The 27,144-nt window shown below is 37.6% G+C and overlaps 1 protein-coding gene across 1 annotated transcript in view; it reads right to left on the bottom strand.

Moving 5' to 3' along the window:
* Nucleotides 1-27,144, bottom strand: part of PHKB (phosphorylase kinase, beta) — a 243,942-nt gene that overhangs the window by 29,082 nt on the left and 187,716 nt on the right. The window contains 10 exon segments of the mRNA XM_011952602.1: nt 991-1,048; nt 2,911-2,992; nt 4,157-4,319; nt 4,408-4,469; nt 13,224-13,314; nt 13,520-13,602; nt 14,940-15,044; nt 15,524-15,607; nt 20,899-20,992; nt 21,497-21,552. Coding sequence (XP_011807992.1) covers nt 991-1,048; nt 2,911-2,992; nt 4,157-4,319; nt 4,408-4,469; nt 13,224-13,314; nt 13,520-13,602; nt 14,940-15,044; nt 15,524-15,607; nt 20,899-20,992; nt 21,497-21,552 — 878 coding nt within the window.

A 27,144-nucleotide genomic window follows, 5' to 3' on the forward strand; every position in this document is an offset into this window, starting at 1 on the left:
TAGACCACACTTGAAATTTACTGGCTAAGAAAGTTTACCAGAACTATCACTTATTGGCTTGATGTCTTACTGTACTAAGAATTTACAGTGAAAATTTGAAAGATTTAACTATAGGATTATTACATTATTTCTTCTGAGGAGGAATGGTATGTTTTTGATAAAAATAGAATTGAAATATCCTAAGAGATTGTTTTGTCTAATCCCCTTATTTTAGGGATTAGAAACCTGAGGCTCACTGAGGTTAAGGGAGTTTCTTATGACATTCTTGAGACTTTTTTTTTTTTTAAGTGGATAATGTACCATTAAAAAATGTGTGCATGTGTATATATATCTATACATATACTTTGACTTTCAATATTTGTTACATTCAGCTAGTAAAACATTTCTGTAGAATTACATCAAAATGCAGAGGGCCATGCATTTAGGCATTCCTACTCCATTGTGAATTTAAACAACTTTATTTATTTCAACTTTCCTACTTCTTTTTTTTTCAATCTCTGGGAAGAGACTACCTCTGTAGAACAAATTGGTTATTTTTCATGAAGCAGCTACAATCACTGGGATTCATTCAACTTAAGTGACAAGAAATAGCCTTCTCAGTATATTATTTTTGCTTATGATTAGATAAATCACTGGTCTCTTTCCATGGCCTTCTATAATAGCAGAACAGGTTTCCTAAATTAAAAAACAGAACTTAAAGCACCTTGCTGGGGCAGAGAAGGTGTAGAGTAGGAAAGAATTCTTAGCATATCATTCCAGTGAATACTCCTCAGGTTCAATCCCTACAGTGTCTTTGTTTTCAGAATTTTGGTGGAGGAGGTGCGGGGAGAGACATGCTATATAGGCACATTCTTAGGAAGTGCTGTAACCTTGGAGGTTAAAAGTAAAAATTAGGATGAATAACCATCTTTAAGACTGGTCCATTTTCTTTAGGCTATCGAATATGACAACACAAAAATAAAACGTAACAACAAGGATGCTAATACAAACCAAAGTTTTTTGCTGCCAGCTCTTCTATAGACTCGCTCAATGTGATCAGAAACGGTACCTAGACATTGGATAAGAGTCTTTGTTGAACAAAACTTTTAATTAAATGCATAACATTTATTCCTCTTAAAAGTACTCAAATTTTCACTGTGCTTCACTAGAGTTGATACATCAATCCATTAATGTTCTGAACTGACACATTTAAATATGTAACTCAAATATATAGAGTATGACTATCTCCAGCACTTGGTACTATTTAGTCTGAGTATATAATTTTGGTACTTTATTTCTTGAAATTCAACTATTTTCCTAATTAATACGCAATCTAAACTTTTAACAATACAAATGCTATTTTAATTTACTGCAGGAAAGAGGAAAAGAGAATATAGTAAAATAATTAGCAATTGAACAAATACTGTAGACTTTAATATATATGACTTTTCATTTATTTGTTCAATAAAACTTTACTGAGGCCTTGTTATGTACATGGGGCTATGATCATTCCAACATATGCTACTGCTCAAAAGACACCAATGGGTTTCATTATTTGGCCATGATTTTGTCCATAAAATCACAATGTGACAGGAAAGAGCACCAAAAGAACAAGATCTTTAACATTTAACTCTAAACTTTTTATAGCCTTTTAACAAATTAGATAAAATTATATTCAGATTCTGTAGATGCATATGATTTTCAATGTTTCACGTAAGGTTTTATAGATTTAAAACATTTAATGAATATTATTCTCAAGTTTATAAAAATGGTTTAAAAAATCATTCCCCTAGCATTTTCATTATAAACTATTTTATATAAATTTTCTTTTATTTAAAAGCACTAAAACTTTTCAATAAAAAAAACAGCCATTCTGAATTCTAGGTTTCTAATGAAATGTTTGATTTTTTAAAATCCTACTGTTTTAGATAAAGTGAAAATTTCAGTGAATGTCCTAAATACAACTGAGATTCTGCTTATACTTACAGTTTTAAGGCTAATTAGAAATATGCAAGATTCTGTTTGAAATTTGCTAAAAGTTCCTCTGCCTTTAACAAGCTAAGAAATGGAAAACGATTCAATTCACATGTATAATACTCAAGAAGGTTATCTCTTAGCTATAATAAGGCAAAAACTAAGTAGATCTCATTTGAATAAATAACTATGCTCGGTTAATTACCAGAACTATATGTATTATTAATTCCACTGCTGTTTTTCAGTTCTAACCGTATCAACACACACCTCTTAACAGAGTACTTTCAAATAAGCCAAAGATTTTTGAATAGCTAGACATTAAGTACTTGAACTGTATTCTGCATTATTCTGTATTACAAAATGTCAGAAGTGGACCATGGTGGAGAACTTAGAGATTCCTTACAGTAGTGACTCCACATGCAAGTGTGAATCCGGGGGATAACTGGGTTTCATCCTTAATGCAGAGTGGACATAGACATGATTACAAATGATTTATTTTTATTAACCATCTTCAGAGCACAATTCTATTAAATGTCATGTTCCATTCCAAATGGCTGCTGCAGATCATGAGGGAGCTAATTTTTATAGACATAACAATTCAATGTTATTCTTGAAAAATTAGAGAAGATAAAACTGGAAATAGAAACTGTCAATAAACAACTATGGAATTCATCAGAGGTTAACAGTCACAGGTACAATCCAAGCTCCAATACTTTCCAGACAATCAGAGAAACAATCAAGCATCACTGCATGAAAGCCAGTTAGGGGTTCATACATCAGTCTCCTCCACTCTAGGGGGTATGAATGAACATTTTCCATTCAAAAGTGAAAAAGAAGGTTTAATGAAGGGGGAAATAACTCGCCACATTTTAGTGGATAGCTTATGCATATTTGATACATGTTCAAGGCTACAGCGGTCCTCTTATTTAAAATGTTCTCTTAGACATGTACTCTTACCTTCCTTTGTGATGAAGTTGGGGCCTTCTCTTTTGAGCAGTATACCCAGCAGGATGGCTTGGCTAGCCAGACAACTGCAATCCTGAAAATATAAATCACGGTGAGGAACTGAAATGAAATGGGTACAGGAGTTACCACAGAGGGTAACTAATCACAAAACCACATGATGCAGAGAAGAAATACTTGACTATGAACTGAGGAAAGATAAACTGTCATTGATATAATATAAAGCATAAGATGACATTATACAGCGATTCATACTTATCTTAGATATCTTAGAGATAGAGGGTAGACAAGGGACAAGCTGGATTCCTGGGGTGGTAGGATTTAATAATCAAATTTGCCAGAAAAGATAAGTAATGAACAGAAAATATTTTATCTACAAACAATAATATTGATTTTGCCACTCTCTGAGAGACTTGGCCAGGTTATTTAACCACTCCCTTCTTGATTCTTCTTATTGGTAAATGGGAGACCATGTTGCTAGTAAACTGTTGTGAAGAGATAGATGATAGGAGGGGACTTGTTTAGAGTGTTTATTACATATTAGGGCACTGTGCTATGTGCTTTATGCCATATTATATCTTATTCATGCTTATTTGGATCTATACAATATCCATCAACAAGAATTGGTCACATCTGGAAGGATATATATTTGGTCTACAAATTTGGCTCATGCTCAAATTTGCATGCCCCAAACAAAACGTCACAGTGCTTATTGCTCTACTGGGAGAATTTCGTTTCCCTGAATCAGTACTACACCCTATCCACCCTTACTCTTCTGAAACATAAGTAATCTTAGGAAAGATAAATATTCATTTGCTAAAATATTTGTATGAATGCAGTGAAAGGACTGCTTTACTCAGTGACAGGACTGATCTAAAGCAAGCATTACACCTAAACACTGGGGCAGGAGACAAGATGGGGGCAGAAAGGGAGAAAGAGGGCTCTGAAAGAGAAATCTGGAGAACCCACAGGCAACTATCATTGACTTCTTTAATGGCTCATACCATACTTGTGTATCCAAGACAAACATATTCACCTGCAATTCTTAAGCATTTTTAAAGATATCTATGCAGATGTTAGACCAAGAGAACAACTTCTCATGATTGCCCTGGGTGTAGACAAGTTATCCACCTCCAGATTAATTGCTACCTTCACTGAGAGGACAAAAAGACATATGGTCTGACTCTGGGAGCCTCTGCTCCAGCAACTGAGGGCCATGTGGGAACTGCATCTGTCTCACATTCAGTTTTTGAAGAATTTCGTGGGTGGGTTTGTCCTTCCATTCACTAATGTTGACATCTGGCTGCTGTCCCAGTTCAGGAGCACTAAGGGTGCTGCTTTGACGTTTGACTTTTGAATGTTTGGGAGGTTCTAGTTCCTCAAAACTCTTAAATTCTGGAAGCCTAGAAAGTAAAAGAAAAGGTTTCATATTTTCTACTTTTCTAATGTAATTTCAAAAAACCCAAAATGAAATAACCCAAAGGGACTTACTCTTCTGTGTCACTGATTCGTAGAAAATCAAGTTGTTCTACTACAGCTCCAGATATTAGTGTCTGAAACGTGATCAAAAAAGGATTAGAAACTCTTAGATACATCAAGCCATACTCTTACGGCCTGTGTGCATACCTTTCTGTAATTAAGTAATACTTCAAAAAATTGCTTAAAAATATATACAGTTCTGAAGTAATTCTTAAATGAACATTCGAAAATCACACAGGTTTCTACACACACACACACAAACCCCTAAAATAGAATATACACATCAAGTTACAAGTTTATGAGTCATTATAAATAGGTCAACATGAGATGAACTCTCTGTTCTTAGAATTGCAGGCATTTACTTTTAAGCTGGAATTAAAATAATTCAGTAACCATTAAAATGCTAAAAAAAATTACATTTCTGACTGGGGGGCAGTGGCTCATGCCTGTAATCCCAGCACTTTGGGGGGCCAAGGCGGGCGGATCACGAGGTCAAGAGATCAAGACCATCCTGGCCATCCTGGTGAAACCTCAACTCTACTAAAAATACAAAAATTAGCTCGGCGTGGTGGCATGTGCCTGTAGTCCCAGCTACTCGGGAGGTTGAGGCAGGAGAATCACTTGAACACGGAAGGTGGAGGTTGTAGTGAGCCGAGATCGCACCACTGTACTCTGGCCCCGTGGAGCGAGACTCCATCTCAAAAAATAAATAAAGTAAAATAAAATATCCAAATTAGAAAACACATAAAACACTAAAATTTTTTTGGGAAAAGATGTGAAATTGCACTTTGGATTCTGCTACTGTAATGTATTTCTGGGTCATCCAATGATAGGATACCGACAAGACTCCATTTTTTTCAGGAACATGAAGGTATTGGTTATCCAGGCCAATGCTTCTCTGCATTCTGGCGTATGGCTATCCATATTTGGTCATTTTATTTTCCATTAGTTTCTGATTATAGGCTGAACAAACTAAATGAGTTGGAACTGAAACTCTGTTTGTGTTTGTCAGTGGTTCACGGTGAACAGTATGAACAGTATAAATGAATGATAAACCTACAATGATTTTTAACATTATGTGTCACTTCTAATTATCTGATGAACTGTCAGAGAAAATTGAGAAATGTACTCATAAAAAACAAGCCATAAATTATTACTTAAAAATAAGGCAATATTAATTACATATTTATACAATATCTATAACATATATTATTTTCTCTATTTTCTCACTCTTCATCTCAAATGTGAAGAAACAGGACACTGGGAATGTTGCTTTTGTTGGCTAACTGCCCAGAGTAGTAGTGCCTTCTCCTCTAGTGGAAACTCATAAACAAAGTAGATCAACAAATGCCCATTTACAGATGACAGGATGGACATATTAATAGCAATCATAATAAAGTTTCCTTGAGTTTGAGTGAGAAAGGTCGACTATGCAGTTGATCTGCACATTTTTACTAGCCTGGCTATAGTCAGGTCACTCTGGAACAGTAAGTTCCCTAAGAGCAGGGTCTGTGCCTAGGCAGGTTCACTAAATGATATTTCCTAATATGTAGGCTAGCATGTATACATCTTGCTCTTCAGTTAAATAATTTGTTAGACAAATATTTATTGAAGGCCTACTAGGTACTATGTTAGGTATTGAGGATACAGCATGAACAAAATACATAACATTCTTGCCTTCTTAAAACTGTTCTTAAAGGTATGTGTAGCGGACAGACAATAAAAAAGCCACACACACACACACACACACACACACAGTCATGCATCGCTTAATGACCAAGATACATTCTGAGAAATGCATCATTAGGCAATCTTGTTGTTGTGTGAACACCCATAGAGTGTACTTACACAAACTGTGGTATAGCCTACTAAGCACTAAGCTATATGGCACAGCCTATTGCTCTTAGGCTACAAACATGCACTGAATACTGTAGGCAACTGTAATATGATGGTAAGTATTTGTGTATCTAAAGATAGAAAAGGTACAGTAAAAATACAGTATTAAAATCTTATGAGACCTCCACTGTATACATGGTCCATCATTGACTAAAATGCTGTTATGTGGCATATGACTCTATGTATATAATAATTATAATATATATTATTACTACATATATGTATTTATTATGTCAGATGGTGAGAAGTGCAAAGTAGAAATAAGAAAGGTAGGGGATGGGGAGTACCAGGGCAGGGGAGTAGGATGAGGGTTGTTAGCTATTTCATATAGGTGATCAGAAACAATTTCTCTAATAAAGTAACATGTAATCAGAAACTGAAGAAAGGACTATGGTCAATGATATGGATCTGAGGGAAGAGTGTACGGGGCTGGGAGTGGTAAGTGCAAAGGTCCTGAGGCAGGAGCATGCTTAGTGTCTTTGCGAGCAGTAAGGAGGAAAGTGTGGTTGAAATAGAGTAGATGGGGCAGCTGATAGGAAATGAAATAAGAGATGTAGGTCCAGACCATGGAGAGCACATAGACCATTTGAAGAACAGTGGTTTCCAGTTTGTGTGAGAGAGGAAATCATTGGAGGCTTATGATATATGACATAATCTGCCTATGACCAGGTAGAGCATGAACAGGCTGTCTTATGTCTAGTTGGAATTTAGGAGATCACTGTAAAAACCTAGGTGAGGGATAATGGTAGCTGGGACCATGATAATAGCACTGAAGGTGATGGGAAGTGGTTAGATTCTGGATACAATTTGAGGATAGAGACAACAGGATTTAATAATAAATTGTAACACAGGGTATGAGAGACAAGAGAGAGTCAAGAATTACTTAATTCTTAAAGCTTATAGCTAATGCTGAAACAGAAAAAAATTGTATTTAATAATTTCCATTTTATTAGCCCACTCACCCTTATATTCTAATTCAGCCCATAAAATAAATGTTTACTCTGAGTTAATAGACAAATGTTAAATTCCATTAATAATCTATAGGGCTTTTGATTTAAAAAAATTCAGTTAGTTGTAGAAGCTCCTATATTAGTATTGGAAAAGCAAACTTAACAACAAATTTGCTAGGCATTAGTATTCTATTTCTGATGGTAATTAAATAATACTGTATGTGTGAAATGCAATATAATATTTAAAACACTCAATTATATCCCATCAGGTCCTTTCCAATAGACCATCCTACCCAAGACTGCATTCCTTCCCATCACTCTCCCAACCTACCTTTGTTTTCTGTTGGGCTTTCCCTTTAGAATGTAAGTCCCATGTGGTCAAAAACCTTGTGTATCATATTCATCACTACATCCCTAGCGCCTACAGTTGGAGCACAATAAATATTTGTTGAATCAATGAGGCAATATTTAAATATTTCCCACAGGTAACAGTAGTGAGGAGAGTACTCTGGGGATGCAGAGATGAGTGAACCTTGAGCTGAAAAGGATTACAAACCACAGAGCGAGGCAGGCAGAAGAAACTAGCTAAACATAAAATGAAAGAAGAGCTATAGCAAACATTCAAGCAAAATGTCATAGAAGGACAATGAAAGGAGAAATTAATTCCAGTCCCGGAGGCTTCACTAAAGACGAAACATTCACCTAAGCTGTAAAATTAAAGTATGACATAGGAAGAAAAAAAGAAAAAGCAACTCTAAAATACCATCATAGCATGAGGGCATAAAACTCCAATTACATTTAGAGATTTAGAAACCAAGTATATTTGGGGCATGGAAAGCACGGCTAGCAACAAACTGCATGGAGAGATGTCCTGGGTAATGGGGCTAGGAGAAGAGGCTGGGATCCTAGTAATGAGTAAAACTGGATCGGGGATACGGAAATTTGAAAGGATTTGAAGTAAAACCCAAGAGGAGCATATAGATGCCATTTTCATTGATTATATTAGTAAAAATAATGAAGGTTGGAGCGTGGGGAGAATGAGGAACTGTTGTTTATGAGTATAGAGTTTGAGTTTTGCAAGATGAAAATAGTTCTAGAGATTGTTTGCACAACAAAGTGAATGTAGTTAACACCACTAAACTGGACACTTAAAAATGATTAAGATTGCAAATTTTATGTTATGTATGTTTCACCACAATTTTTAGAGATGCTTAAATTCAGAAGATCTTCAAAAATATCATTGACATTTTGGGCTACTGATGACTATAAGTCTAGAACAGTTATGTACTTACATTTTGCTTTTGATAAATATTTTTAATTTAAATAAAAGAAGGAAAAAGTGAAAACACAAATGGTGAACTTCCATTTACATTTTTTAAAAAAGGTAAAACTCGGCCAGGCCCAGTGGCTCATGCCTGTAATCCCAGCACTTTGGGAGGCTGAGACGGGTGGATCATGAGGTCAGGAGATCAAGGCCATCCTGGCTAACACGGTGAAACCCCATCTCTACTAAAATACAAAAAATTAGCCGGGCGTGGTGGCACATGCCTGTAGTCCCAGCTACTTGGTAGGCTGAAGAAGGAGAATCACTTGAACCTAGGAAGTGGAGGCTGCAGTGAGCCAAGATCGCGCCACTGTGCTCCAGCCTGGGTGACAGAGTAAGACTTTGTTTCAAAAAAAAAAAAGTAAAATTATTTGAATCATGACAAAACTACTGACCTCTTTCTCCTATAATTTCTGAAACACAACTAAAAATGGGAAAATGAGATAGGTAGTGAAGTAGACATTAAACTCTGCTGCAGAAAAGAAAGTGATGAAAGTTCAGGTGCTTGAGTATAAAAAGTAGTGAACTAGGAATGGGAAACCATGAATTCTATTCCTATCTGCAGTAACTAGTCTTAGGACTACAGACAGTTACTGTCCTACAAAGAGCTCTAGTTCTGTTTGTAAAAGGAGGGGATTAGATGAAATATCTTAAGGTCTTGACCAACTTGAGTTTTGTGTATAAGGATATATAAGCAAAAAGTTTCCCAATTTCAGATGATGCAGGATTAAAAAGGATATCATTCTAACTTTAAAACGCTATGCTGTGCTTGACATTAAAAGAAAATAAAAAGAAAAGGAGAAACCTTCAATTTATTGACTTGAGAGAAAATCACCGCATTTTGCACTGTCTTTATAATTTGTCTATGACTCTTCAAATAAAATGAAAACTTTCCACAACATGGTAGAATATTAAACTTCAAAGTAAAGTAAAATTATTTTCAACTCAAAGTCATCACAAAACTAAGACTTTGTCAACATTAGGGGCTAAAACTGATAGCTTATGATATGCCCAAAATAAAAGCCTGAAAGTATTTTGATTTCTTCTTAAAATAAACATCTTTTAAAATTAAGTCATTTAATCCACCTGAAATGTATTTTGGTGTATGATGTGAGGTGATAACTTCCTTAATTTTCCCCAAATTATATATTAAATAATCTATACATCCACCATTAATTCATTGTTTCCTTGATCACATATTATTTTAAGTCCTTGTGTGTATACTGGGGTGTTTTTCTGAGTTACCTATCCTCTGCCATCAATTATAGTGAATAAGTACTACACTGTTTCACTGACCTCAATTTTGGTGACTGAATTTTTCATTTAGAATTTCTATTTGATTCTTTTTTAATATACTATTGAAGTTTCTAATAAAATTCTCCAACTTGTTATCTAATTTCTTAAACATAGTGATCATACTTATTTTGACGTCTATGTCTGATAACTCTAATATCTAAACCAATGTAGGTGGCTCTCTGTTGTTGATCACTCCTAGCATGCCTGATAATTTTGAATGAAAGACAGACATTGTACATATTTGTAGAAATACTTTGGGGTTCTGGATGTTATCCACTACCCTTTGTGAGGAGTGAACTATTTCTGATTCCCTTTTACTCAAAGGTATAGCTTTTCAAGAGGGTCATCTGAAAGTCTGAAGTATTTACTGAAATCCCTCTTCCCTGGTGGGCCCTTAACCATATGAAATTGCCAAAAGCTCTACTCCACTGAAATGACCATGATTATAATAAACTAGTAGACTAATTTAGGAGGTACTCACATTTTTGTAACAGTCTTTATCCAAGAATATGGTATAGCCCATCATTTATTCAAATCGTATATTTCTCTTCAAAATTATCTAGGTCTTTTTTCTTTTCCATATAGGCCCACTTATTTCTTAAAAGGAATAGAAAAATGCCTAGCTACATCCTGGAATGGAAGGGACATTTAAGTATAAAATCAAAAGTAGATTTCTGGTTAATATGACCAAGATATATATTTAACTCCTGTTTTTCCTAAAATCCCTAAAATAATAGTGGAAAAAAATGTTTAAGGTATAAACCCACTAATAAATCCATTAGGACAAAGAGAACAGGAAAGAGCCTCAGGACCCTGAGACCCAGACACTGCTGGGATTCACGGACATTCCACGTAGGAAGACTGGGTCCAAAAGTTCCTTTCCATTCCCTGAACACTTAGGGAGTTACTATCTGCTTCCAGCTCCCTGATTTTTGAGAGACAAAAGGCTTTTTCTCTGGTTAAAAACACTGTACTCAAGAGTATAAGGCACGGTGGAGAGCAGGAGATACAAGGATTAAACAGTGGATTTGGTTGGAGACTGCATACTTCATGTGGGATCCCTGGTTCCCTTCCTTCACCCTGCTCTCAGGATATGGAAACAAAGTGTAAGTCCTTTGGTCATGATGTTAGAGATGTACTTTCTGGGTAGACTGAAAAGCCTTAGAGAAAAGAATTTCAGATATTGGCATCTGAGGCTTTCTACAACAAAAAGGAGCTTTTGCCATCAGGTCACCTTATAAGTGAATTCATCAAGAATCTTCCTCCTAAACACAGGAAGAAACATAAAAAAAGAAAAAAAAAAAAAAGCTCAATATCACTAAGCATCAGAGAAATGCAAATCAAAGCCACAATGAGGTTGGGTGCACTTCAGGAGGCAGAGGCAGGAGGATCACTTGAGCCCAGGAGTTTGAGACCAGCCTGGGCAACACAGTAAGACTCTGTCTCTACAAAAAACTAAAAAATTAGTCAGGCATGGCGGCATGTACCTGTAGTCCCAGCTACTTGGGAGGCTGAGGTGAGAGGGTCCCTTGAGCTTGGGTGGTTGAGGGAACAGTGAGCTGTGCACTCTACTGCACTCCAGCCTGGGTGACAGAGTGAGACCCTGTCTCACAAACAAACAAACAAACAAAGAAATACACACACACACACACAAAAACAACCCACAGTGAGACACCATCTCACATTAGTCAGAATGGCTAGTATTAAAAAGTCAAAAGACAACAGATGCTGGTGAGGCTGTAGAGAAAAGAGAATGCTTATACACTGTTTGGTGGGAATGTCAATTAGTTTAGCCACTGTGGAAAACAGTTTGGAGATTACTCAGAGAACTTAAAACAGAACTACCATTCAACTCAGTGAATCCTAATACTGGGGCAGTATTTAAAAAAAAAAAAAAAAAAAAAAAAGACCACTAGAGCAGGGAGGGAGGAAGGAGGGCAAGGAATGAAAAACTATTGGGAACTGTGCTTAGAACCTGGATGATGGGACCACTCACACCCCAAATCTCAGCATCATGCATATACCCAGGTATATGTATCCCCCAAATCAAAAACAAAAGCTGAAATAGTAACAAAAGAAAAAGAGAATCTTTGTACCCAAGCACACAGCTTCCTATGAACTTTTTACTCCTTCACTTTTAAAAATTAATAAATAGCTAAAGAATACTGGACATCTGACAAATGCCTCCAACATGAAAGACTGAGGGAAAAGCCCCTGTAAGTCATAATGCAGAGGAAAGGAAAATTGAAGAAGAAAAAAAACCTCTAGGTGATATCCTCAGAAAAGATAAAATATGACATCCATGAAATATCCATAGGACAGGAAGCTACAAAAAATGAAAATTTAAAACATGATAGCCAACATGCAAAACTCAATAGAAGAACTGCAAGATAAAAATCAAAGAAATTGCCTCAGGAGGTGTTACAAAAAGACAAAGCAACAGAAAATAAAGGAAAAAAGATAAATGCCTAGGTGAAAATCAAGTATGCAAAATACAATCACCAGTGAATGAGTATGCAAACATGCCATTTATAACACTATGTAGGTCTTTCTTTATAAACTTTCCTCTTTCTTATTTAATACTGAGCACCTACTATGTGAAAGACCCCATGGAATAATCATTATTATTTTACAGAAAGAAAGTATATAAGCCTATATAATAGACCGCAATCTTAGTAGTTAAAGGTCACAAAAGCATGTTGAGGAACAGAAGTATGTTTGTGGTCTGGATGATTTTGTAGAGCTGCCCTTAAAGTCTGGTAAGACCTCAAAGCCCAGTAACCCTGAAAGAAGGAAGGATATTCCAGGCAGAGAAAATAGTGTGAGCAGAGGGACAGAACCCCACAAAATTCAAGACACAGTAATTATTGTATTGGCTGAAGCACAGAGTGTTTAGTAGGAGAGAACTGTGCACAGAGAGGCTGTTATGACCAGCAGTGAACCAAAGAATGTTTCTGTAATTTAGGAGCTGTGAAGATAATGCTGTGAAGTTCTGAACGGAACAAGGTTTATTCCCAGGTTGGATGTTAGTATAGAGCAGGAAAAAGAGCACTGGACCAACAGTCAGCCAATCTGCCCCTAAAAGCCCAAGGTTATAAGGCAGGTCACTTCACCACTATGGACCTAGCTTTTAGAGATAAGCTACTGAAGTCTAAAATTCTGCACAGGAAATCGCTGCAAGTGTTCAAGCATCTGACTTAGTGGGATCAGATAAACTGGAAAGGTGACAATAGGAATAGGAAGATAGGTAGAGAATAAAACCTTAAGACAAAAACCTTAAATAGAACATATATTAAGAAACATAGCTGTATTGTAGATTAACTGTCCTGAAAATAGAAGCATACTGAAAATCAGAAGGCTACCTGTAGACGATCCACATGAACTTTGACTCCTCCAATTATTCCTTTTTTAAGGGCTGCCAGCATATCTAACATGGGGTTGAACCGGCTACCTCTAAAAAATATAAATAAACAAAATGTACAGATTAACAACAGAATGGTGAATTAATAATCTAATACTAAGTGCCCTTTATATATACAAAGTATTCTACCACCTACTAAGAAGTATACAAAAAAATCCAAGGAGGCCTTTCTTCCCAAGGGCTCACTGCGTTCATGGCAAGTGAGACACTTGCACCTTACTTCTTGTATCAACCTACCTTATATTGTCTTCCCGGATGAGAACAAGGAAAAGTGGACGTCCATGCATTTTCCAATATTGTTTAATGAACTGCAGCGCATTCTGTCAAAACAGAATGAGGTAGGATGTAATGACACAGTATCTAAGATGAACAGGATGCTCAACCATGAGTGCCAAAGAGCCAACAAAATTCTTATGTAGCAAGACAGTTCACAATCCAACCCTGAATAACTTAGACTACTTAGGGGTAGAAGTGCTCTAGCAGGTTCTCTGAGTACATGCAAGTTATGCTGAACACCACTTGGAGTTCAATGATTTCAAACTTTATTCTTAAAAGTAATCACACTACATTTGTTTTAATGGTTTTTTCCCCCTCTTTTAAAAAATTTTAATCTATTTATCTGTTTATTTATTTAGAGACTGCCAAGGTTGGTCTAGAACTCCTGGGCTCAAGTGATCCACCTGCCTCAGCCTCCCAAAGTGCTGGGATTACAGGTATGAGCCAATGTGCTTGGCCTCCTTTTTTTAAAAAGCCTAAAATATACAGTTTAAGAATGGCCTCAGGGGGAACAATCATGCCAGCCATTCAGAAGATTAACTCACTTCATATTACTAGGGATTTATATTACAGCAGGTGGAGAAGACTGGACTGAATTTATACAGACCATTAGCAATGTAGAGGGAGTTCTTTATTTGACTAATTATCTATCTATCTGTCAACCAATCAATCATCTCAAAGACTTAAATATAATCATCATCATCACATCAAAAACTTATATAATACTTCACCATATGCCAGGCACTATTCTTAGTACTTTACATATATTAACTCATTTAATCCTCAGAACACCCCTTAATTATTATTCAGTTTTACAGATGGGAAAACGAGGCACAGAGGAGTTAAGTAACTTGCCCAAGAACACACAGCTGGCAAGTGGCATAGCCAAGATTTTAACGAATGCAGTCTGGCTCCAGATTTCATGCTTTAAATCATGATTCTAACCTTCTCTGCTCTGTAAGTAGAAAAGGGACTGAAGATTTTAACTCATGGAGTTATGAGTTAGTTGAGGTTTTACTGGATATTCTTCATGAATAAAATTGTTTTGCTAATTTACCTTTTGTTCAAAAAGAGATAAACTGTCATATGAACATATTTTTCAAAATAGGTCCCCCTGTTTTTCTGAATTGTATCTTTTCATTTCATTTGTAGAAAGGCACAATAAGCAGTCATACAACTGTCTATAAGACAGAGGTCATCTATTATGCCAATGCTGCAAGTAATTTACACTCTCCAAAGCTATGCAGGTGGTTTTAGTGTCATGCTTTACACTGTGTTAACCTAGTATCACAGATATCTGGGAGTACTCGATATAGTAACATATGATAAAATCAGTGGAAACAAAGTCATTCCATTTTTAAGGAAGGTGTTCCGAAGCTACCTTTATGTCATCTATCAGCAGGAAAACATCCTGAGACATGTAGAAATCACTTAGGTCGAAAATAATCGGGTAACAAACCACAGTCTTTCCTAAAATGCGATAAATCTGTAAGGGAAAAAGTTTTAAAACAAATAACTAAAGAACATACCAAAGGTAAAGGTGCAGTACTATAAGTCTCAAAAATAAAAACTGATGTTTAATTCTGAATAAGCACATAAATTAATAGCTTGTGACATCCACATAATATTTAAAAATTTTAGTTTCTTGATTGAATCAGTATACTAATAAACTTAAAGCAGTCTACCTCTAATATGATGGAAAAAGTCTGTGAGTAAATATTGTTATAATTAGATATTTTACAAAGCTTAGAAAAAATATATTTAGCAGTGAGGTGCTCCTTCATATTTATAAGACTTATATGATATTATGCAAAATAAGTAAGATTTACTAGCAGAAAATAATACTTTAGATAAGTAGTCTGAGTACATAATGAAAATGAAAAAGGATGCATAGCAGGTCAAACACCATTTCAGTATGTGGTATTAGAATCCAAAAACTACTTTTTGAGGACATTTCACGAGTACCTTTGATGTACCGAGGCAGCCAATGGGCCTATCTGGCCTTCCAGAGAGTCCTAACTTCTCATTGATACCCAGGTGGAAATAAGCCTGTAAGACACAAATTTGTAAGTTAGAGTCAGGTAAGAATCCATGTCACTTTCTTGCCCCTGAGTATTGCCCTGTTAATTTTTGATCTTTCCAGAGAGAAAGAAGCTAGGGGGAACCCTAATCCAAAAACTTGTAGGAAGACAAGCTAGCCAAAGATGTCAGCTTAGATTTTGGATTACTGAGAGATTTGAGAGCAAAACTTTTGCAGATCTACTTAGCAATATTCTTAAATCTGATATTGTTCTTACACTGCTATAAATGTACAACGTGCATGACTCTGATTCATAAAAGAACACAAAGAGGCTAAGGCTTCCTGTATCATTAAAAAAATCTAGTTGTTTAACATTTTTAAAACTAGGCCCATAATCTCCTACTAAACTTCCACCTTCAAGTATTTCCCACCAAGATGAAAATGTCTTTATTGATTTTTTCTGATTATATACATTTTATGAAATATTCAAACCATATACTCAAAGTGAACGTTCCTGTTTATTTTCACAATCCCTTTTGCAACAACTATTTCTCTGGTACATGCTGAAAGGAGTATAGTTTATTGTATGATCCCTAAGGGGCACCAAGAATATAGATAGGGTTAAAGACTCTTAAAAGTACATCAATCAATATATACTCATATTATACACATGTCAATATGTGTGTATATTTCCATAAATGGGTTCATATAACATATATTCTGTGTCCCATTTTTTAAACTTAATATTGTGGTATTCCAGTTTCAAGATGTTAAAATGGGCTGGGTGCAGTGGCTAGCGCCTGTAATCCCAGCATTTTGGGAGGCTGAGGTGGGCAGATCATGAGGTCAGGAGATCGAGACCATCCTGGCTAACATGGTGAAACCCCGTCTCTACTAAAAATACAAAAAATTAGCCGGGCATGGCGGCGGGTGCCTAGTAGTCCCAGCTACGAGGGAGGCTGAGGCAGGAGAATGGCGCGAACCCAGGAGGTGGAGCTTGCAGTAAGCCGAGATCATGCCACTGCACTCCAGCCTGGGCGACAGAGCAAGACTCCATCTCAAACAAACAAACAAACAAGATGTTAAAATGAGTCTATACTTTTTCTGTACATTTCTATGTTGAAATGATTGAAGAAATATTAAAATTGAGGGGGAAAGCTGGCCACAATGGCTCATACCTGTAATCCTAGCACTTTGGGAGGCCGAGGCAGGTGGATCACCTGAGGTCAGGAGTTCAAGACCTGCCTGGCCGACATGGTGAAACCCAGTCTCTACTAATAATACAAAAATTAGCTGGGCATGGTAGCACACACCTATAATCCTAGCTACTCGGGAGGCTGAGGCAGGAGAATTGCCTGAACCCAGGAGGCAGAGGTTGCAGTGAACCGAGATGGCGCCATTGCACTCCAGTCTGGGTGACAAGAGTGAAACTCCATCTCAAAAATAAATACACAAATAAATAAAAACTGAGGGGGAAAAGTCTGCAGAAGTATTACAAAACAGGGAAGGGTGTCACAGTGGAACAGAAACTTCTGGAATTTCTAGAAGGTTAAAAACAGATAGTCTTGGAATGAATTAGGAGTTAATCAGTGTCAGAGCTGAGCACTTAATCTAATCAAGAAGCCCCTTTACCTTTTTTAACTCCTATCTCCTGATAAAGGTAGCTCCCATTTTTTTTGTTACTTTAAAAATAATTCAATAAACATCTTTGGACAGTGTGTCATTACATCTGCAGGATAATTTCCTAGACTTGCTGGATCAAAGAGAATACATTCTCTTTGAAATATAATGTAAAGTTGGTATTAACTGTGTACAGGCCTTGCCACCTTCTTGGGTCAAAATAATATTTTGTTTTATCTTTTAAACTACTATATTAAAATATTTTGTGATTCAGCATTTTCTAATATATTTAATGACTATTTGTATGTTTTGTAACTTTTTTCATTTGTTCCCTTTTCTATGGGGGAATTTGGCATCCTTTTTTGTTTTAAGAAATCTTGGTATATTAAGAGTATTGCCCCTTAAATATTTTGCCCAGTTTGCTCCTCTTCAGTGTTGTTATGAAATGTGAGAATGACTGCACAGTAGGTGGAATCTCATTTCAACATGTGGTATTTCAATATAAACATTTTTCTACTAGGAAATTTCACAAGCACCTTTGATATGCCAGGCTGTTTGCTATATTTAGTTATACAGTATTTGTCAATCATTTCCTCAATGGCTTTTTGGCATTGGTATCATTCTAAAAATGGACTTCCCTTCCCAACAGCTAAAACATATTCTCCTATTTTTTATTCTAGTGCTTTTATATTTAAATAATTTTAAGTTTTCAATTTTTGATCTGTCGGCAATTTATTTTCACATTTAATGAGAGAAATAAATCTAACCTATATTTTCCTAAATGGAAAATCAAATCAACTATCTCTACATAATCTAGTGATTGTGATTTGGACTGATTTCACATAATAACTTCATTGTATACAAAATTAGTGGTGTTGCCAGAGCTCTCTGTTCACTGACATAGTGCACACATCTATGTGAGAGTTGGGTTTGTATCTCTTTCTCCTTTCGAGTTGTACATTCCTGTAGAACAGCAGCCCAAGTTGGCACTGTGCCTAATATGTAGCTGGTGCTCAGGAAATACTTGATAGATGAATGAGGGAGCAACTGAATATTCTCCTGAGCCACATGTGCTGTGAATACTGATTCTGGAATAGCAGTGATTTTAGACAAAGTCAACTGGCCAGAAACGGTGCTTTATAAGCATTATGTTGCATAGCTGCACTGAAACCACAGCACATAACACTAGATGCAGCCCCCTTTACCTCATATATTAATAGTTTCAAATTTTCAGAAATAAATGTATAGTAAAATGTGTTGATCTAGGTGGGTTTCCTTTAAATACTACTCTTTGTTACAGTAAAAGGATTCTCCTTAACTTTCTGAACCATGGTATGGCAGGTCTGTGACTATTTAGTGCTCCCCATATTCCAGGGTGCATATAACACTGCCCCCATGTTGTACACATTCATAACATTTAGTGCACCAAAAGACATAGTAGTGACCAAACTACCCAGAAATACAGAAGTACTTCATACTAGGTCTGTACCATAGAGCAGAATTCTGTATTCCAATCCCCATGAAGCAAATCACACTACAGTCATCACATCATGAATATTAACCACATGCTGTGTAAAAGCCCTGCTCTCAGCTGTCTGCCTTCACATCCTCTTCAGTGGGCTGAGGGAGGGAGTGGCTTCTCAGAAGAAAGGGAGCAACTGCTAGCATAAGAATATGTGCATCAGCTAAGATTTGAGGGAACACCTTTACTTTGAAAAGGCAGACTTATAAGGAGCAGAATACTAGGTAATATATCTTAGAGGATGAATTCCAGAGAGTAGCTACTTAGGAACACAGACGCTACAGCTACAACCAAAAAACAATCTTCCATCTCAACACATGCATAGGAAGGTCGGCTCTTGCTCACAAGTCTGTCTTTTTAGCCACAAGACACCAAAATTGCAAGTCGTTTGTTAACACCATCTTTAAAACAAGATATAAAATAAGCCAGGAACTGTTTTAAGTCTTCACTTGCTCTGTAACAGAAGGCCTTCTACTGCCTCTGATTCCACAAGCACTTTGTATGAACATCTATTATAACAGTTATCAAAGTGAACTGTAATTCACTGTTTTTTTCTGTCAAACCAGTAAACTCAGAGGTCACTAAGAACAGGGACAAAGTCATTTCATCTGAGTGTCCTACACAGTGCTCTGCATATAGCATGTGTTTGTTGCTGAATGAATGAATATCACATTCAAGTCATCTGCTCTCCATGTTATCCTTTTAAATCTTGATTGCATGTTGTCTGGTAGGATATAAACTCACCTACTATTAAAATAAGTTGCTAATATTAATTAGACTAGAAAAAACAGATTTGGGTTAATTTGTTTTAAGAGTATGTTTATCAAAGAATAAGCTTTGTTGGCGTTCTCTAGAGCTTTCAGCAGGAGAGCCTAAAAGTGTATTAGCAGCCGACAGCCTGCAGCTAAATACTAAGAGCACAGCGTGGGAGCCTTAGATTTTGGCATCCTTCCCTCTCCTTCCATGTTGCTTCCACTCCTTGCCTTGTAACATTATGTACATCTGGGTATGAGTTTAAACTGTTACCTACTCTAGGGATCCTTGTATTTTCAGCTTTATCTCTTGGCAGGGTGGCGGTGGTTAAATTTATTAGAGAAGGTGTAAGGACTCTCCAAGACCTGGTGCTCTTGGCGACCTGACACCCAGGTTCTGGTTTGTGTTGCCTAATGTCAAGATCCAGCCCTGATACCAGAGTCCTGCATTTTCCCATGTAATATGTACCTTTCTTCTCTAAGCCTTCATTTTTGTGTTATAGCAACAAGACTTTGACTACAACCATTTATGTTAAGCTAACAAACTTAATCATGTCTTCTTGAGATATACTGTTATAAAGACTTCTACTACACACTGAGCAGTTTGTTCTTATGTTGTTTTTAACAATTACTAAATAAAAATGGCAGTTTATAAAAAAGTAGTCGGTGGGAGTCAACAATGTCCTGTCTCTAATGAGCAAGAATATTCACAAGCATAGGCAATAACAGATCCATCTACAGAGCAGTGCATGCAAAAGGCCTCAAACGTTACCTTTTAATTCCATCCCAAATATGTATGGAACTACATCAATGATACATACAGATGTTACTTTTACTTTATAATTGCTTTGAGACCCAGCAAACCAAAGGGGCTAAAATTACTTCAGACACCAAACAGGAAGGCAAGAGAAAAAAGGAAAGTAGTAAATATCAAAAATATTTAGGTATGAGAAGGTTTTCTTTTAAACAAACCTTCTCACATCTAAATATTTTTTGATAATCAAAGACGAAAAAATCAAAGATAAAAAGAGGAAAAAATCAAATCCAAATGTAAGAATACATTTTGATAAAAGAGAAAAAAATCAAATCAAAATATAAGAATAATTTTATTTCTATTAAAATTTAGACTAACTTGTTGTTTAACTGCTCATCCTAGGTTAGTAATAGAGTTCAGAAAGAAGTAGAAATCAACAAGACCTATAAACATAATGTACACACACACACACACACACACACACAGAGTGCAAAGTTTTTTTTAGTAACAATTTCCACTAAAGTGAACTTCTCCATTTAATTAGAAGCTTTTGGATTACTGGTCCTATATCAGAATCAGATTTTAACTGTGTGACTTGTCTGTAAACTAAGTCCAGCCATCAAGCTCTAGTACCTCTACAAAGTAAGGAAAGAAAAAGGCAGAATCACTTACTTTTACAAGCTCCTGCTGAGGCCATATCTGAATGGGTTCTACTTGTTGAGGAGTTTGAGTTTGAATACCATATGTGTTCAGAAAAACTTGAAGTCTAAAGATCATAGGGAAAAAAAGAGATGTTTTTAGAAAACACATTTACAGTATACGAAGCAATGAAGGAGGAGGATAAAAGGGAACATGCTAACTTGGAGGGCATTATTAATTTGTTAGTATTAACAATTTGCCATCTGCACTAGACTTCAGAGGTCCTTATGGATCCTCCACGAAGCATCAGATGGAAACATGAGGGGCTGGCAGGGAGGGTAAGCACTGATTTTGGTAATCCCATGTGTTTGCACAAATTTCTCAAAACTACAACCCAGGCAACACTGGCACTGGTCACAGTCTTTAATATTCACAACTAAAACAAAATTATTTTTAAACATGAAATGAATAATATGCTGGCCATTTAAAGTGACATTAATGATATTCCTGAAAGCCTGTAAAGGAGTTTCTGAAGTTAGTATCTTCTACCATACTCGATATTGTAAACATAAAGCAATCATTTCCCCTTCCCTCCCTACAAAAAAACACACCACCCACTTGGATTTCATACCTTTGGCTTTCTGCTATAAGTGCCACATAAACTACCAAATCATTTTCCAGTGGGCCCTGTAATGCAGAATAAGGGAGGGGGAAAACATTTTAAAAGATATGGTCATCATCAGCTACAATGAGAATCAAGGACAATATTAACCATCTCTAAGCAGTTCATTAAAATGATGGGCACTAGCTGGCTCTCAGCGGCCACCTTTCTTTCCTTGCTTGCCACTGCCTACTAATCAATTTGATGGTGTAGACAGAGTAATGGAACACCAAGGAATGGAAAGCCGTAAACCTCATCACTACCACAGGGGCTAGCCTGTCAGGGCTATTTTGAATGATGCATAAGAGTAGTTTGGGGACCGAGAGTCATTTTCCATCATTTAACTCTAAAGGGAAGAGGAGGAACTAAAAATAAAAACCCAATTTATGTATTCTCTGTAAAAAAAAAACGACCATGAGTTAAAATTGTTCATCTGACATCTTAACCACATATAAGGTTATTCCCTTTCTTGTTAGCCAATTTTCCTTTGGCACCTTCTACATCTAAATAGCTTTATTCTAATAGATAATTCTTATAATACAGCATGAACTACCCAGTTGACTATGTAATTAACATTATGTTCATTAAATACAAGCTGTTGGACTTAATAGTTCTAATCAAAGATAGTGTTGGATATTTGCTACTCATTTTTTGTGTGATAAAGATTCACTATAACATGTATTATACATGTTAAATTGAATCCAATTTTGGAACCTGTATATAATTAACAGAGAACATTAAGAAGCACCAATAAATTGTAGTATTAGGGAGCTCTGAAAATACTGATAAAACATAACTCTTTTATAGTAATGAATCCAACAGTCCCAATAATATGCTGTAAAACATTTGATTTATCATCAGTCAGTTCCTCTCTATGGTATTCAATATGCCACTGAAATTTATGTATGATGGAAGGCAAGAAACACCGGCATACATATATCAGCAGTAAATACCATACAATCAAAGGGATGGTTCCCAGAATCATCGTGAAAGTGCCATTTCAGGCAGACTTTCATTTGATTTAAATGAATGTGCAAGAGAAAATGTGATTCAACGATCCAACAAAAACAAATACCCATTTAAAATTTTATAAATTCTGTTTTTACTTGATAAAGACCTTATAATTAAACGTTTCTCAAAAGGATGAGAAAAAACTTAAGTTTTCAAAGCCTCATCAAGATTTCTAACAACAAATGAAAAAATTAAGCTCTATTTCTCTTGGATGAGATCTAGTATTTACTGCTTTAAAAGGAAGAGTAACCTTAGAATAGGCCATTATGTACAATCTTCAGGACAGTTATGGGATTCTTAAATAAAAAGCAAATGAAAACATACTAGAATACAGATGATATTTCAGTAACAATACATAAGGCAACTTACAGATTGTAATTGGCAAACTGGAATCTTCTTTTTGAATCATAGGTCTGTTTAGGATATTGTTTCCACTTGTGTAACAGAGTACTCAGATCTAAAATGGTCACTACACATGTTGAATCATACTGAGCATCTAGTTAGGGGACTACTAGAGGGCTGAAGAGCTCTTTGATTGTAAAAACTAAGCATTTCAGATAGTCTGGTTCACAAACCATCTACCACAATGAGCTTGGACTTAGAACTCCAGCCCAACTGGGACCCTTTGCCCCACTCACCACTGAGAGAAAGAATTCAGCTCGGACAGTCCCACTCCTAAAACTCTCTTCCTTTCACTGCCAAAGTTGAAACCATCTGTTCTGTTTTTACCATTTTCCTCAAACCACCACTATTGGTTTCTTTGTTTGTTTGAGACAGGTTTTCACTCTGTTGCCCAGGCTGGATTGTAGTGGTGTGATCCTGGCTCACTGCAGCCTAGACCTCCTGGGCTCAGGTGATCCTCCTGCCTCAGCCTCCCAAGTAGCTGGGACTACAGGTGTGCACCACCACACCTGACTAATTTTTATAAATATTTTTTAGAGACAGATTTCACCATATTGCCAAGGCTGGTCCTGAACTCCTGGGCTCAAGCGATCTGCCCACATTGACCTCCCAAAGTGTTGGGATTAGAGGTGTGAGCCACTGCATCCAGCAAACCACCACCACTGTTGTTCAAAACCCATTAAGTCTCTCTGATAATTTCCTAATAGTAATTAATACCTTCTTTTCTGAATGGCATTTTTCCTAATAATATTATAATACTTTCTGCTCATAGGTCACAGACAAACACACACACACACATATATACACATACTCAAGCCCTGTGTGGTACTGGTAATCTTCATTTTACAGACATTTGTTGACTCATTCATCTGACCAAGAGGACACTAGACTCCATGTTAGAATATGAATATGATCCAATGTCTCTCCTTGAGGAGTTCAGTCTACTAGGAGAGATGGATAACAGATAAGTTTTCACACACGTGTTTACTATCACATAAAAGTATTTTACTGGTATCTTTCTTTGGCAGATCTACCTCATTTAAAAAAAAGTGACTGCAGGACATGACATTCTGTGGATATACCATACTATATTTTTAAAATGTTTATGTTGATGGACATTTAAATGGTTTCCAATTTTTCATTTCTACAGAGAATATAATAATTGTGGCCGGGCGCGGTGGCTCAAGCCTGTAATCCCAGCACTTTGGGAGGCCGAGACGGGCGGATCACGAGGTCAGGAGATCGAGACCATCCTGGCTAACATGGTGAAACTCCGTCTCTACTAAAAAATACAAAAAACTAGCCGGGCGAGGTGGCGGGCGCCTGTAGTCCCAGCTTATTCGGGAGGCTGAGGCAGGAGAATGGCGTAAACCCAGGAGGCGGAGCTTGCAGTGAGCTGAGATCCGGCCACTGCACTCCAGCCTGGGCAACAGAGCGAGACTCCGTCTCAAAAATAATAATAATAATAATAATAATAATAATAATTGTCCCTATCTCAGAAAACTGCTGAAGATTTAGGGAGAGAACAAAGTGCTAAGCACAGTATTTCACACAAAAACATTCAATAAAGGGCACTAATTCTTGCTGTAGTTGCACATTTGCTTTATTGTTATCTTCACACCTATCCTTGGACAGCTGCTGCCCTCCTCCTTGTCTAGATTTGCTATAATGCCTATGTTGCCCTAGATCCCATTGGCTTCCACCATTCTAAGACATTTGGATTATCCATCATCCTATTTTTTTATATGGCTAGCTCTTCCCCAAATGATTCTGAACATCTTTTTAAAGACATCCTCAGGTGACTTAACACCTTCTTTAATGCTATGGTCTGAATGTGTATGTTCCTCCTGAAATTAAGGTCGAAATTTTAACCCCCAAGGTGATGGTATTGGCAAGGGATAAGGGGCTACGGAATGGAGAGGGGTGCTTTGGGAGGTAATTAGGTCATGAGGGCAGAACCCTCATGAGCACGATTGGTATCCTTATAAAACAGGTCCTGCACCCTTTCCATCATGTGAGGACACAGGGAGAAGGCACCATTTATGAACCAGAGAGCAGGCCCACACCAGACACTCAATCTACCAGCACCGTGGTCCTGGATCACCCAGCTTTTAGAACTGCGAGAAACAAATTTCTGATGTTGATATGCTACCCAGTTTATGGTATTTTGTTATAGCAACCTGAACAAACTAAGACACTTAGCTACTACCCACTTTTTTTCCTTTCATTTCTCAAACATAAGACTATAACTATGTCCTTACCTTTCTTGCCTCTGAACTTCTGCCCTCTACAATCTATCCTGCCCTGTCTTTAGAGATACATAATCCTAACACGAGTCTATGGTCACATATTCATTCTATTCATTCTCTTTCTCAAATCTCATAAACTCTAGTAGCTTTAAGCTATTATCTCTAAGTGTCATAGGATCCTTGGGGTGTCACATTGCCAGCCAGAAACCTCTGTGGCCTGCGGAGCCTTCTACTTGAATACTGTCCACATCAACTGGGCTCGTTCCACCCACGTGGCCTGGTAGGCTGTGCTCAGCTTGCACTACCAGCCTGGATCCCACACTTACCAAGGATGAGCCAGGCGTGGGGTAGTGAGGGGTATGTGGGTGAGCAATGTGATGAGCTGGGCAGAGGGGGACGGTGCATGTTTCAGCCTTGTTTGTGTTACAGCTCTTTCAGTCCTGCCAACTTGGTGAGTCCCAAGTTCTTGTCCCATGTCCAGGAAGAATGAGGTATACAGACAACTAGAGGGTGAGCAAGGCAGAAAGGAGCTTTATTGAGTGACAGAATAGCTCTCAGTAGACCCAAAGTGGGTAGCTCCTTTCTGCATGCAGGTCATCCCAATGAGTCAAGGAGACCTGAAGACCTGAAGACCTGAAGTGGGTAGCTCTTTCCTGCAGCTGGTAGTCCCTATGTCTGGCTGAGTCTGGGGGTTTTTATGGGCTCAGAAGGGAGGAAGTGCATGCTGATTGGTCCATGGGTGGCCATGGGTGGGCCTGGAAAAAGCACAAGTTCTCACTCTGGGCTGCAGACTCCACCCAGGGGTGGCAGCGTGGCCCTCAGGCTTTAGGTAATCCCTGGTTTGAAGGTGGAGTTTCACCAGGGACCCGCCACACCTGCTGCCCAGGAGCCTGTTTGCTTCCTGCCATCATTAACATGCTGTCCAGGGTGCCCAGGCTGTTTGTGCCAAAGGGTACCTGTAGGCCCACGACAAGCTGCCCTTAGCCCCACCGGCCTCCCTTCTGTGCTCAAAGCCCAGAGGGGGCTGAGGCAGCAGGGGGTTGGCATGTCAATGCTGCCCTGAGCTGATGCACACCCAGCTGTGTTGCATCAGAACCCAGGCTCAATCACAACTTTGTTCCGTACTGCAGCAGGTGCCGAGAGTGGGGAGAGGCCAGGGAATGGGAGCAGGCACTTCAGAGCCTGTGGGGGCCGGGGGCTTCCCAGGCCCCCATGAGTACAAGGATGCCTGGGTCTGGATCTGCGGCTGGACAGCTGCAGCTGCACCTGAGAGCACGGGGCTCCTGCCCCACCAACTCAGTAGGGAGTGGGGCTCCTGCCTGCTCCTGGCTCCCTCTGGCTCCATGGAGTGTGCAGCCCTGGCCACACTTCCCCTGCTGCAGCTGGTGTCCCTGCAGTGGCTGCTCTAGTCAGGTTGCCACCGCTATTATAAACAGATGTTTCCATGTTCATATTTCTAGTCTTGACCTTTCTCTTAAGTTTTAGTTCCCACGTTTTAAACTGTTTTCTGGACATTTTCTCTTGGCTATTTCCAAAGTTAATAGATCTAAAACTCAACTCCTCATCATCAACCCCACCTCCATCCCAAACAGGTTCTTATTCTTTAATCGTCATTCAATGGGTCACTCTAGCTCAGAACCTCAGAATCATCTTTGATGCCTCTCTTTTACGTAACCTCCATATGCAATTAGTCACCAGAATCCTGTGAATCCTTCTTTTGCACAGTATCTCGAATGTTGTTTTCTTTGCATTTCCATAGCAATGTTCAGGATTTAAAAGTAGCAACCACAGCGAACACTTTACATAACTATACTCCACATGCCAGGAACTGTTCCAGTGCTTTATCAAACTATTATCCCATTTTACAGGTTTAAAACTGAGGCAATTTAGTTTAAGGAAGTTTATCCAAGAAACTTTAAGCAATTTAAACTTAAACAGAAAGTTTAAGCAATTTAT

The sequence above is a fragment of the Colobus angolensis genome, unplaced genomic scaffold, assembly GCF_000951035.1.
Source record: "Colobus angolensis palliatus isolate OR3802 unplaced genomic scaffold, Cang.pa_1.0 Scaffold343, whole genome shotgun sequence".
Classification (NCBI taxonomy): domain Eukaryota; kingdom Metazoa; phylum Chordata; class Mammalia; order Primates; family Cercopithecidae; genus Colobus; species Colobus angolensis.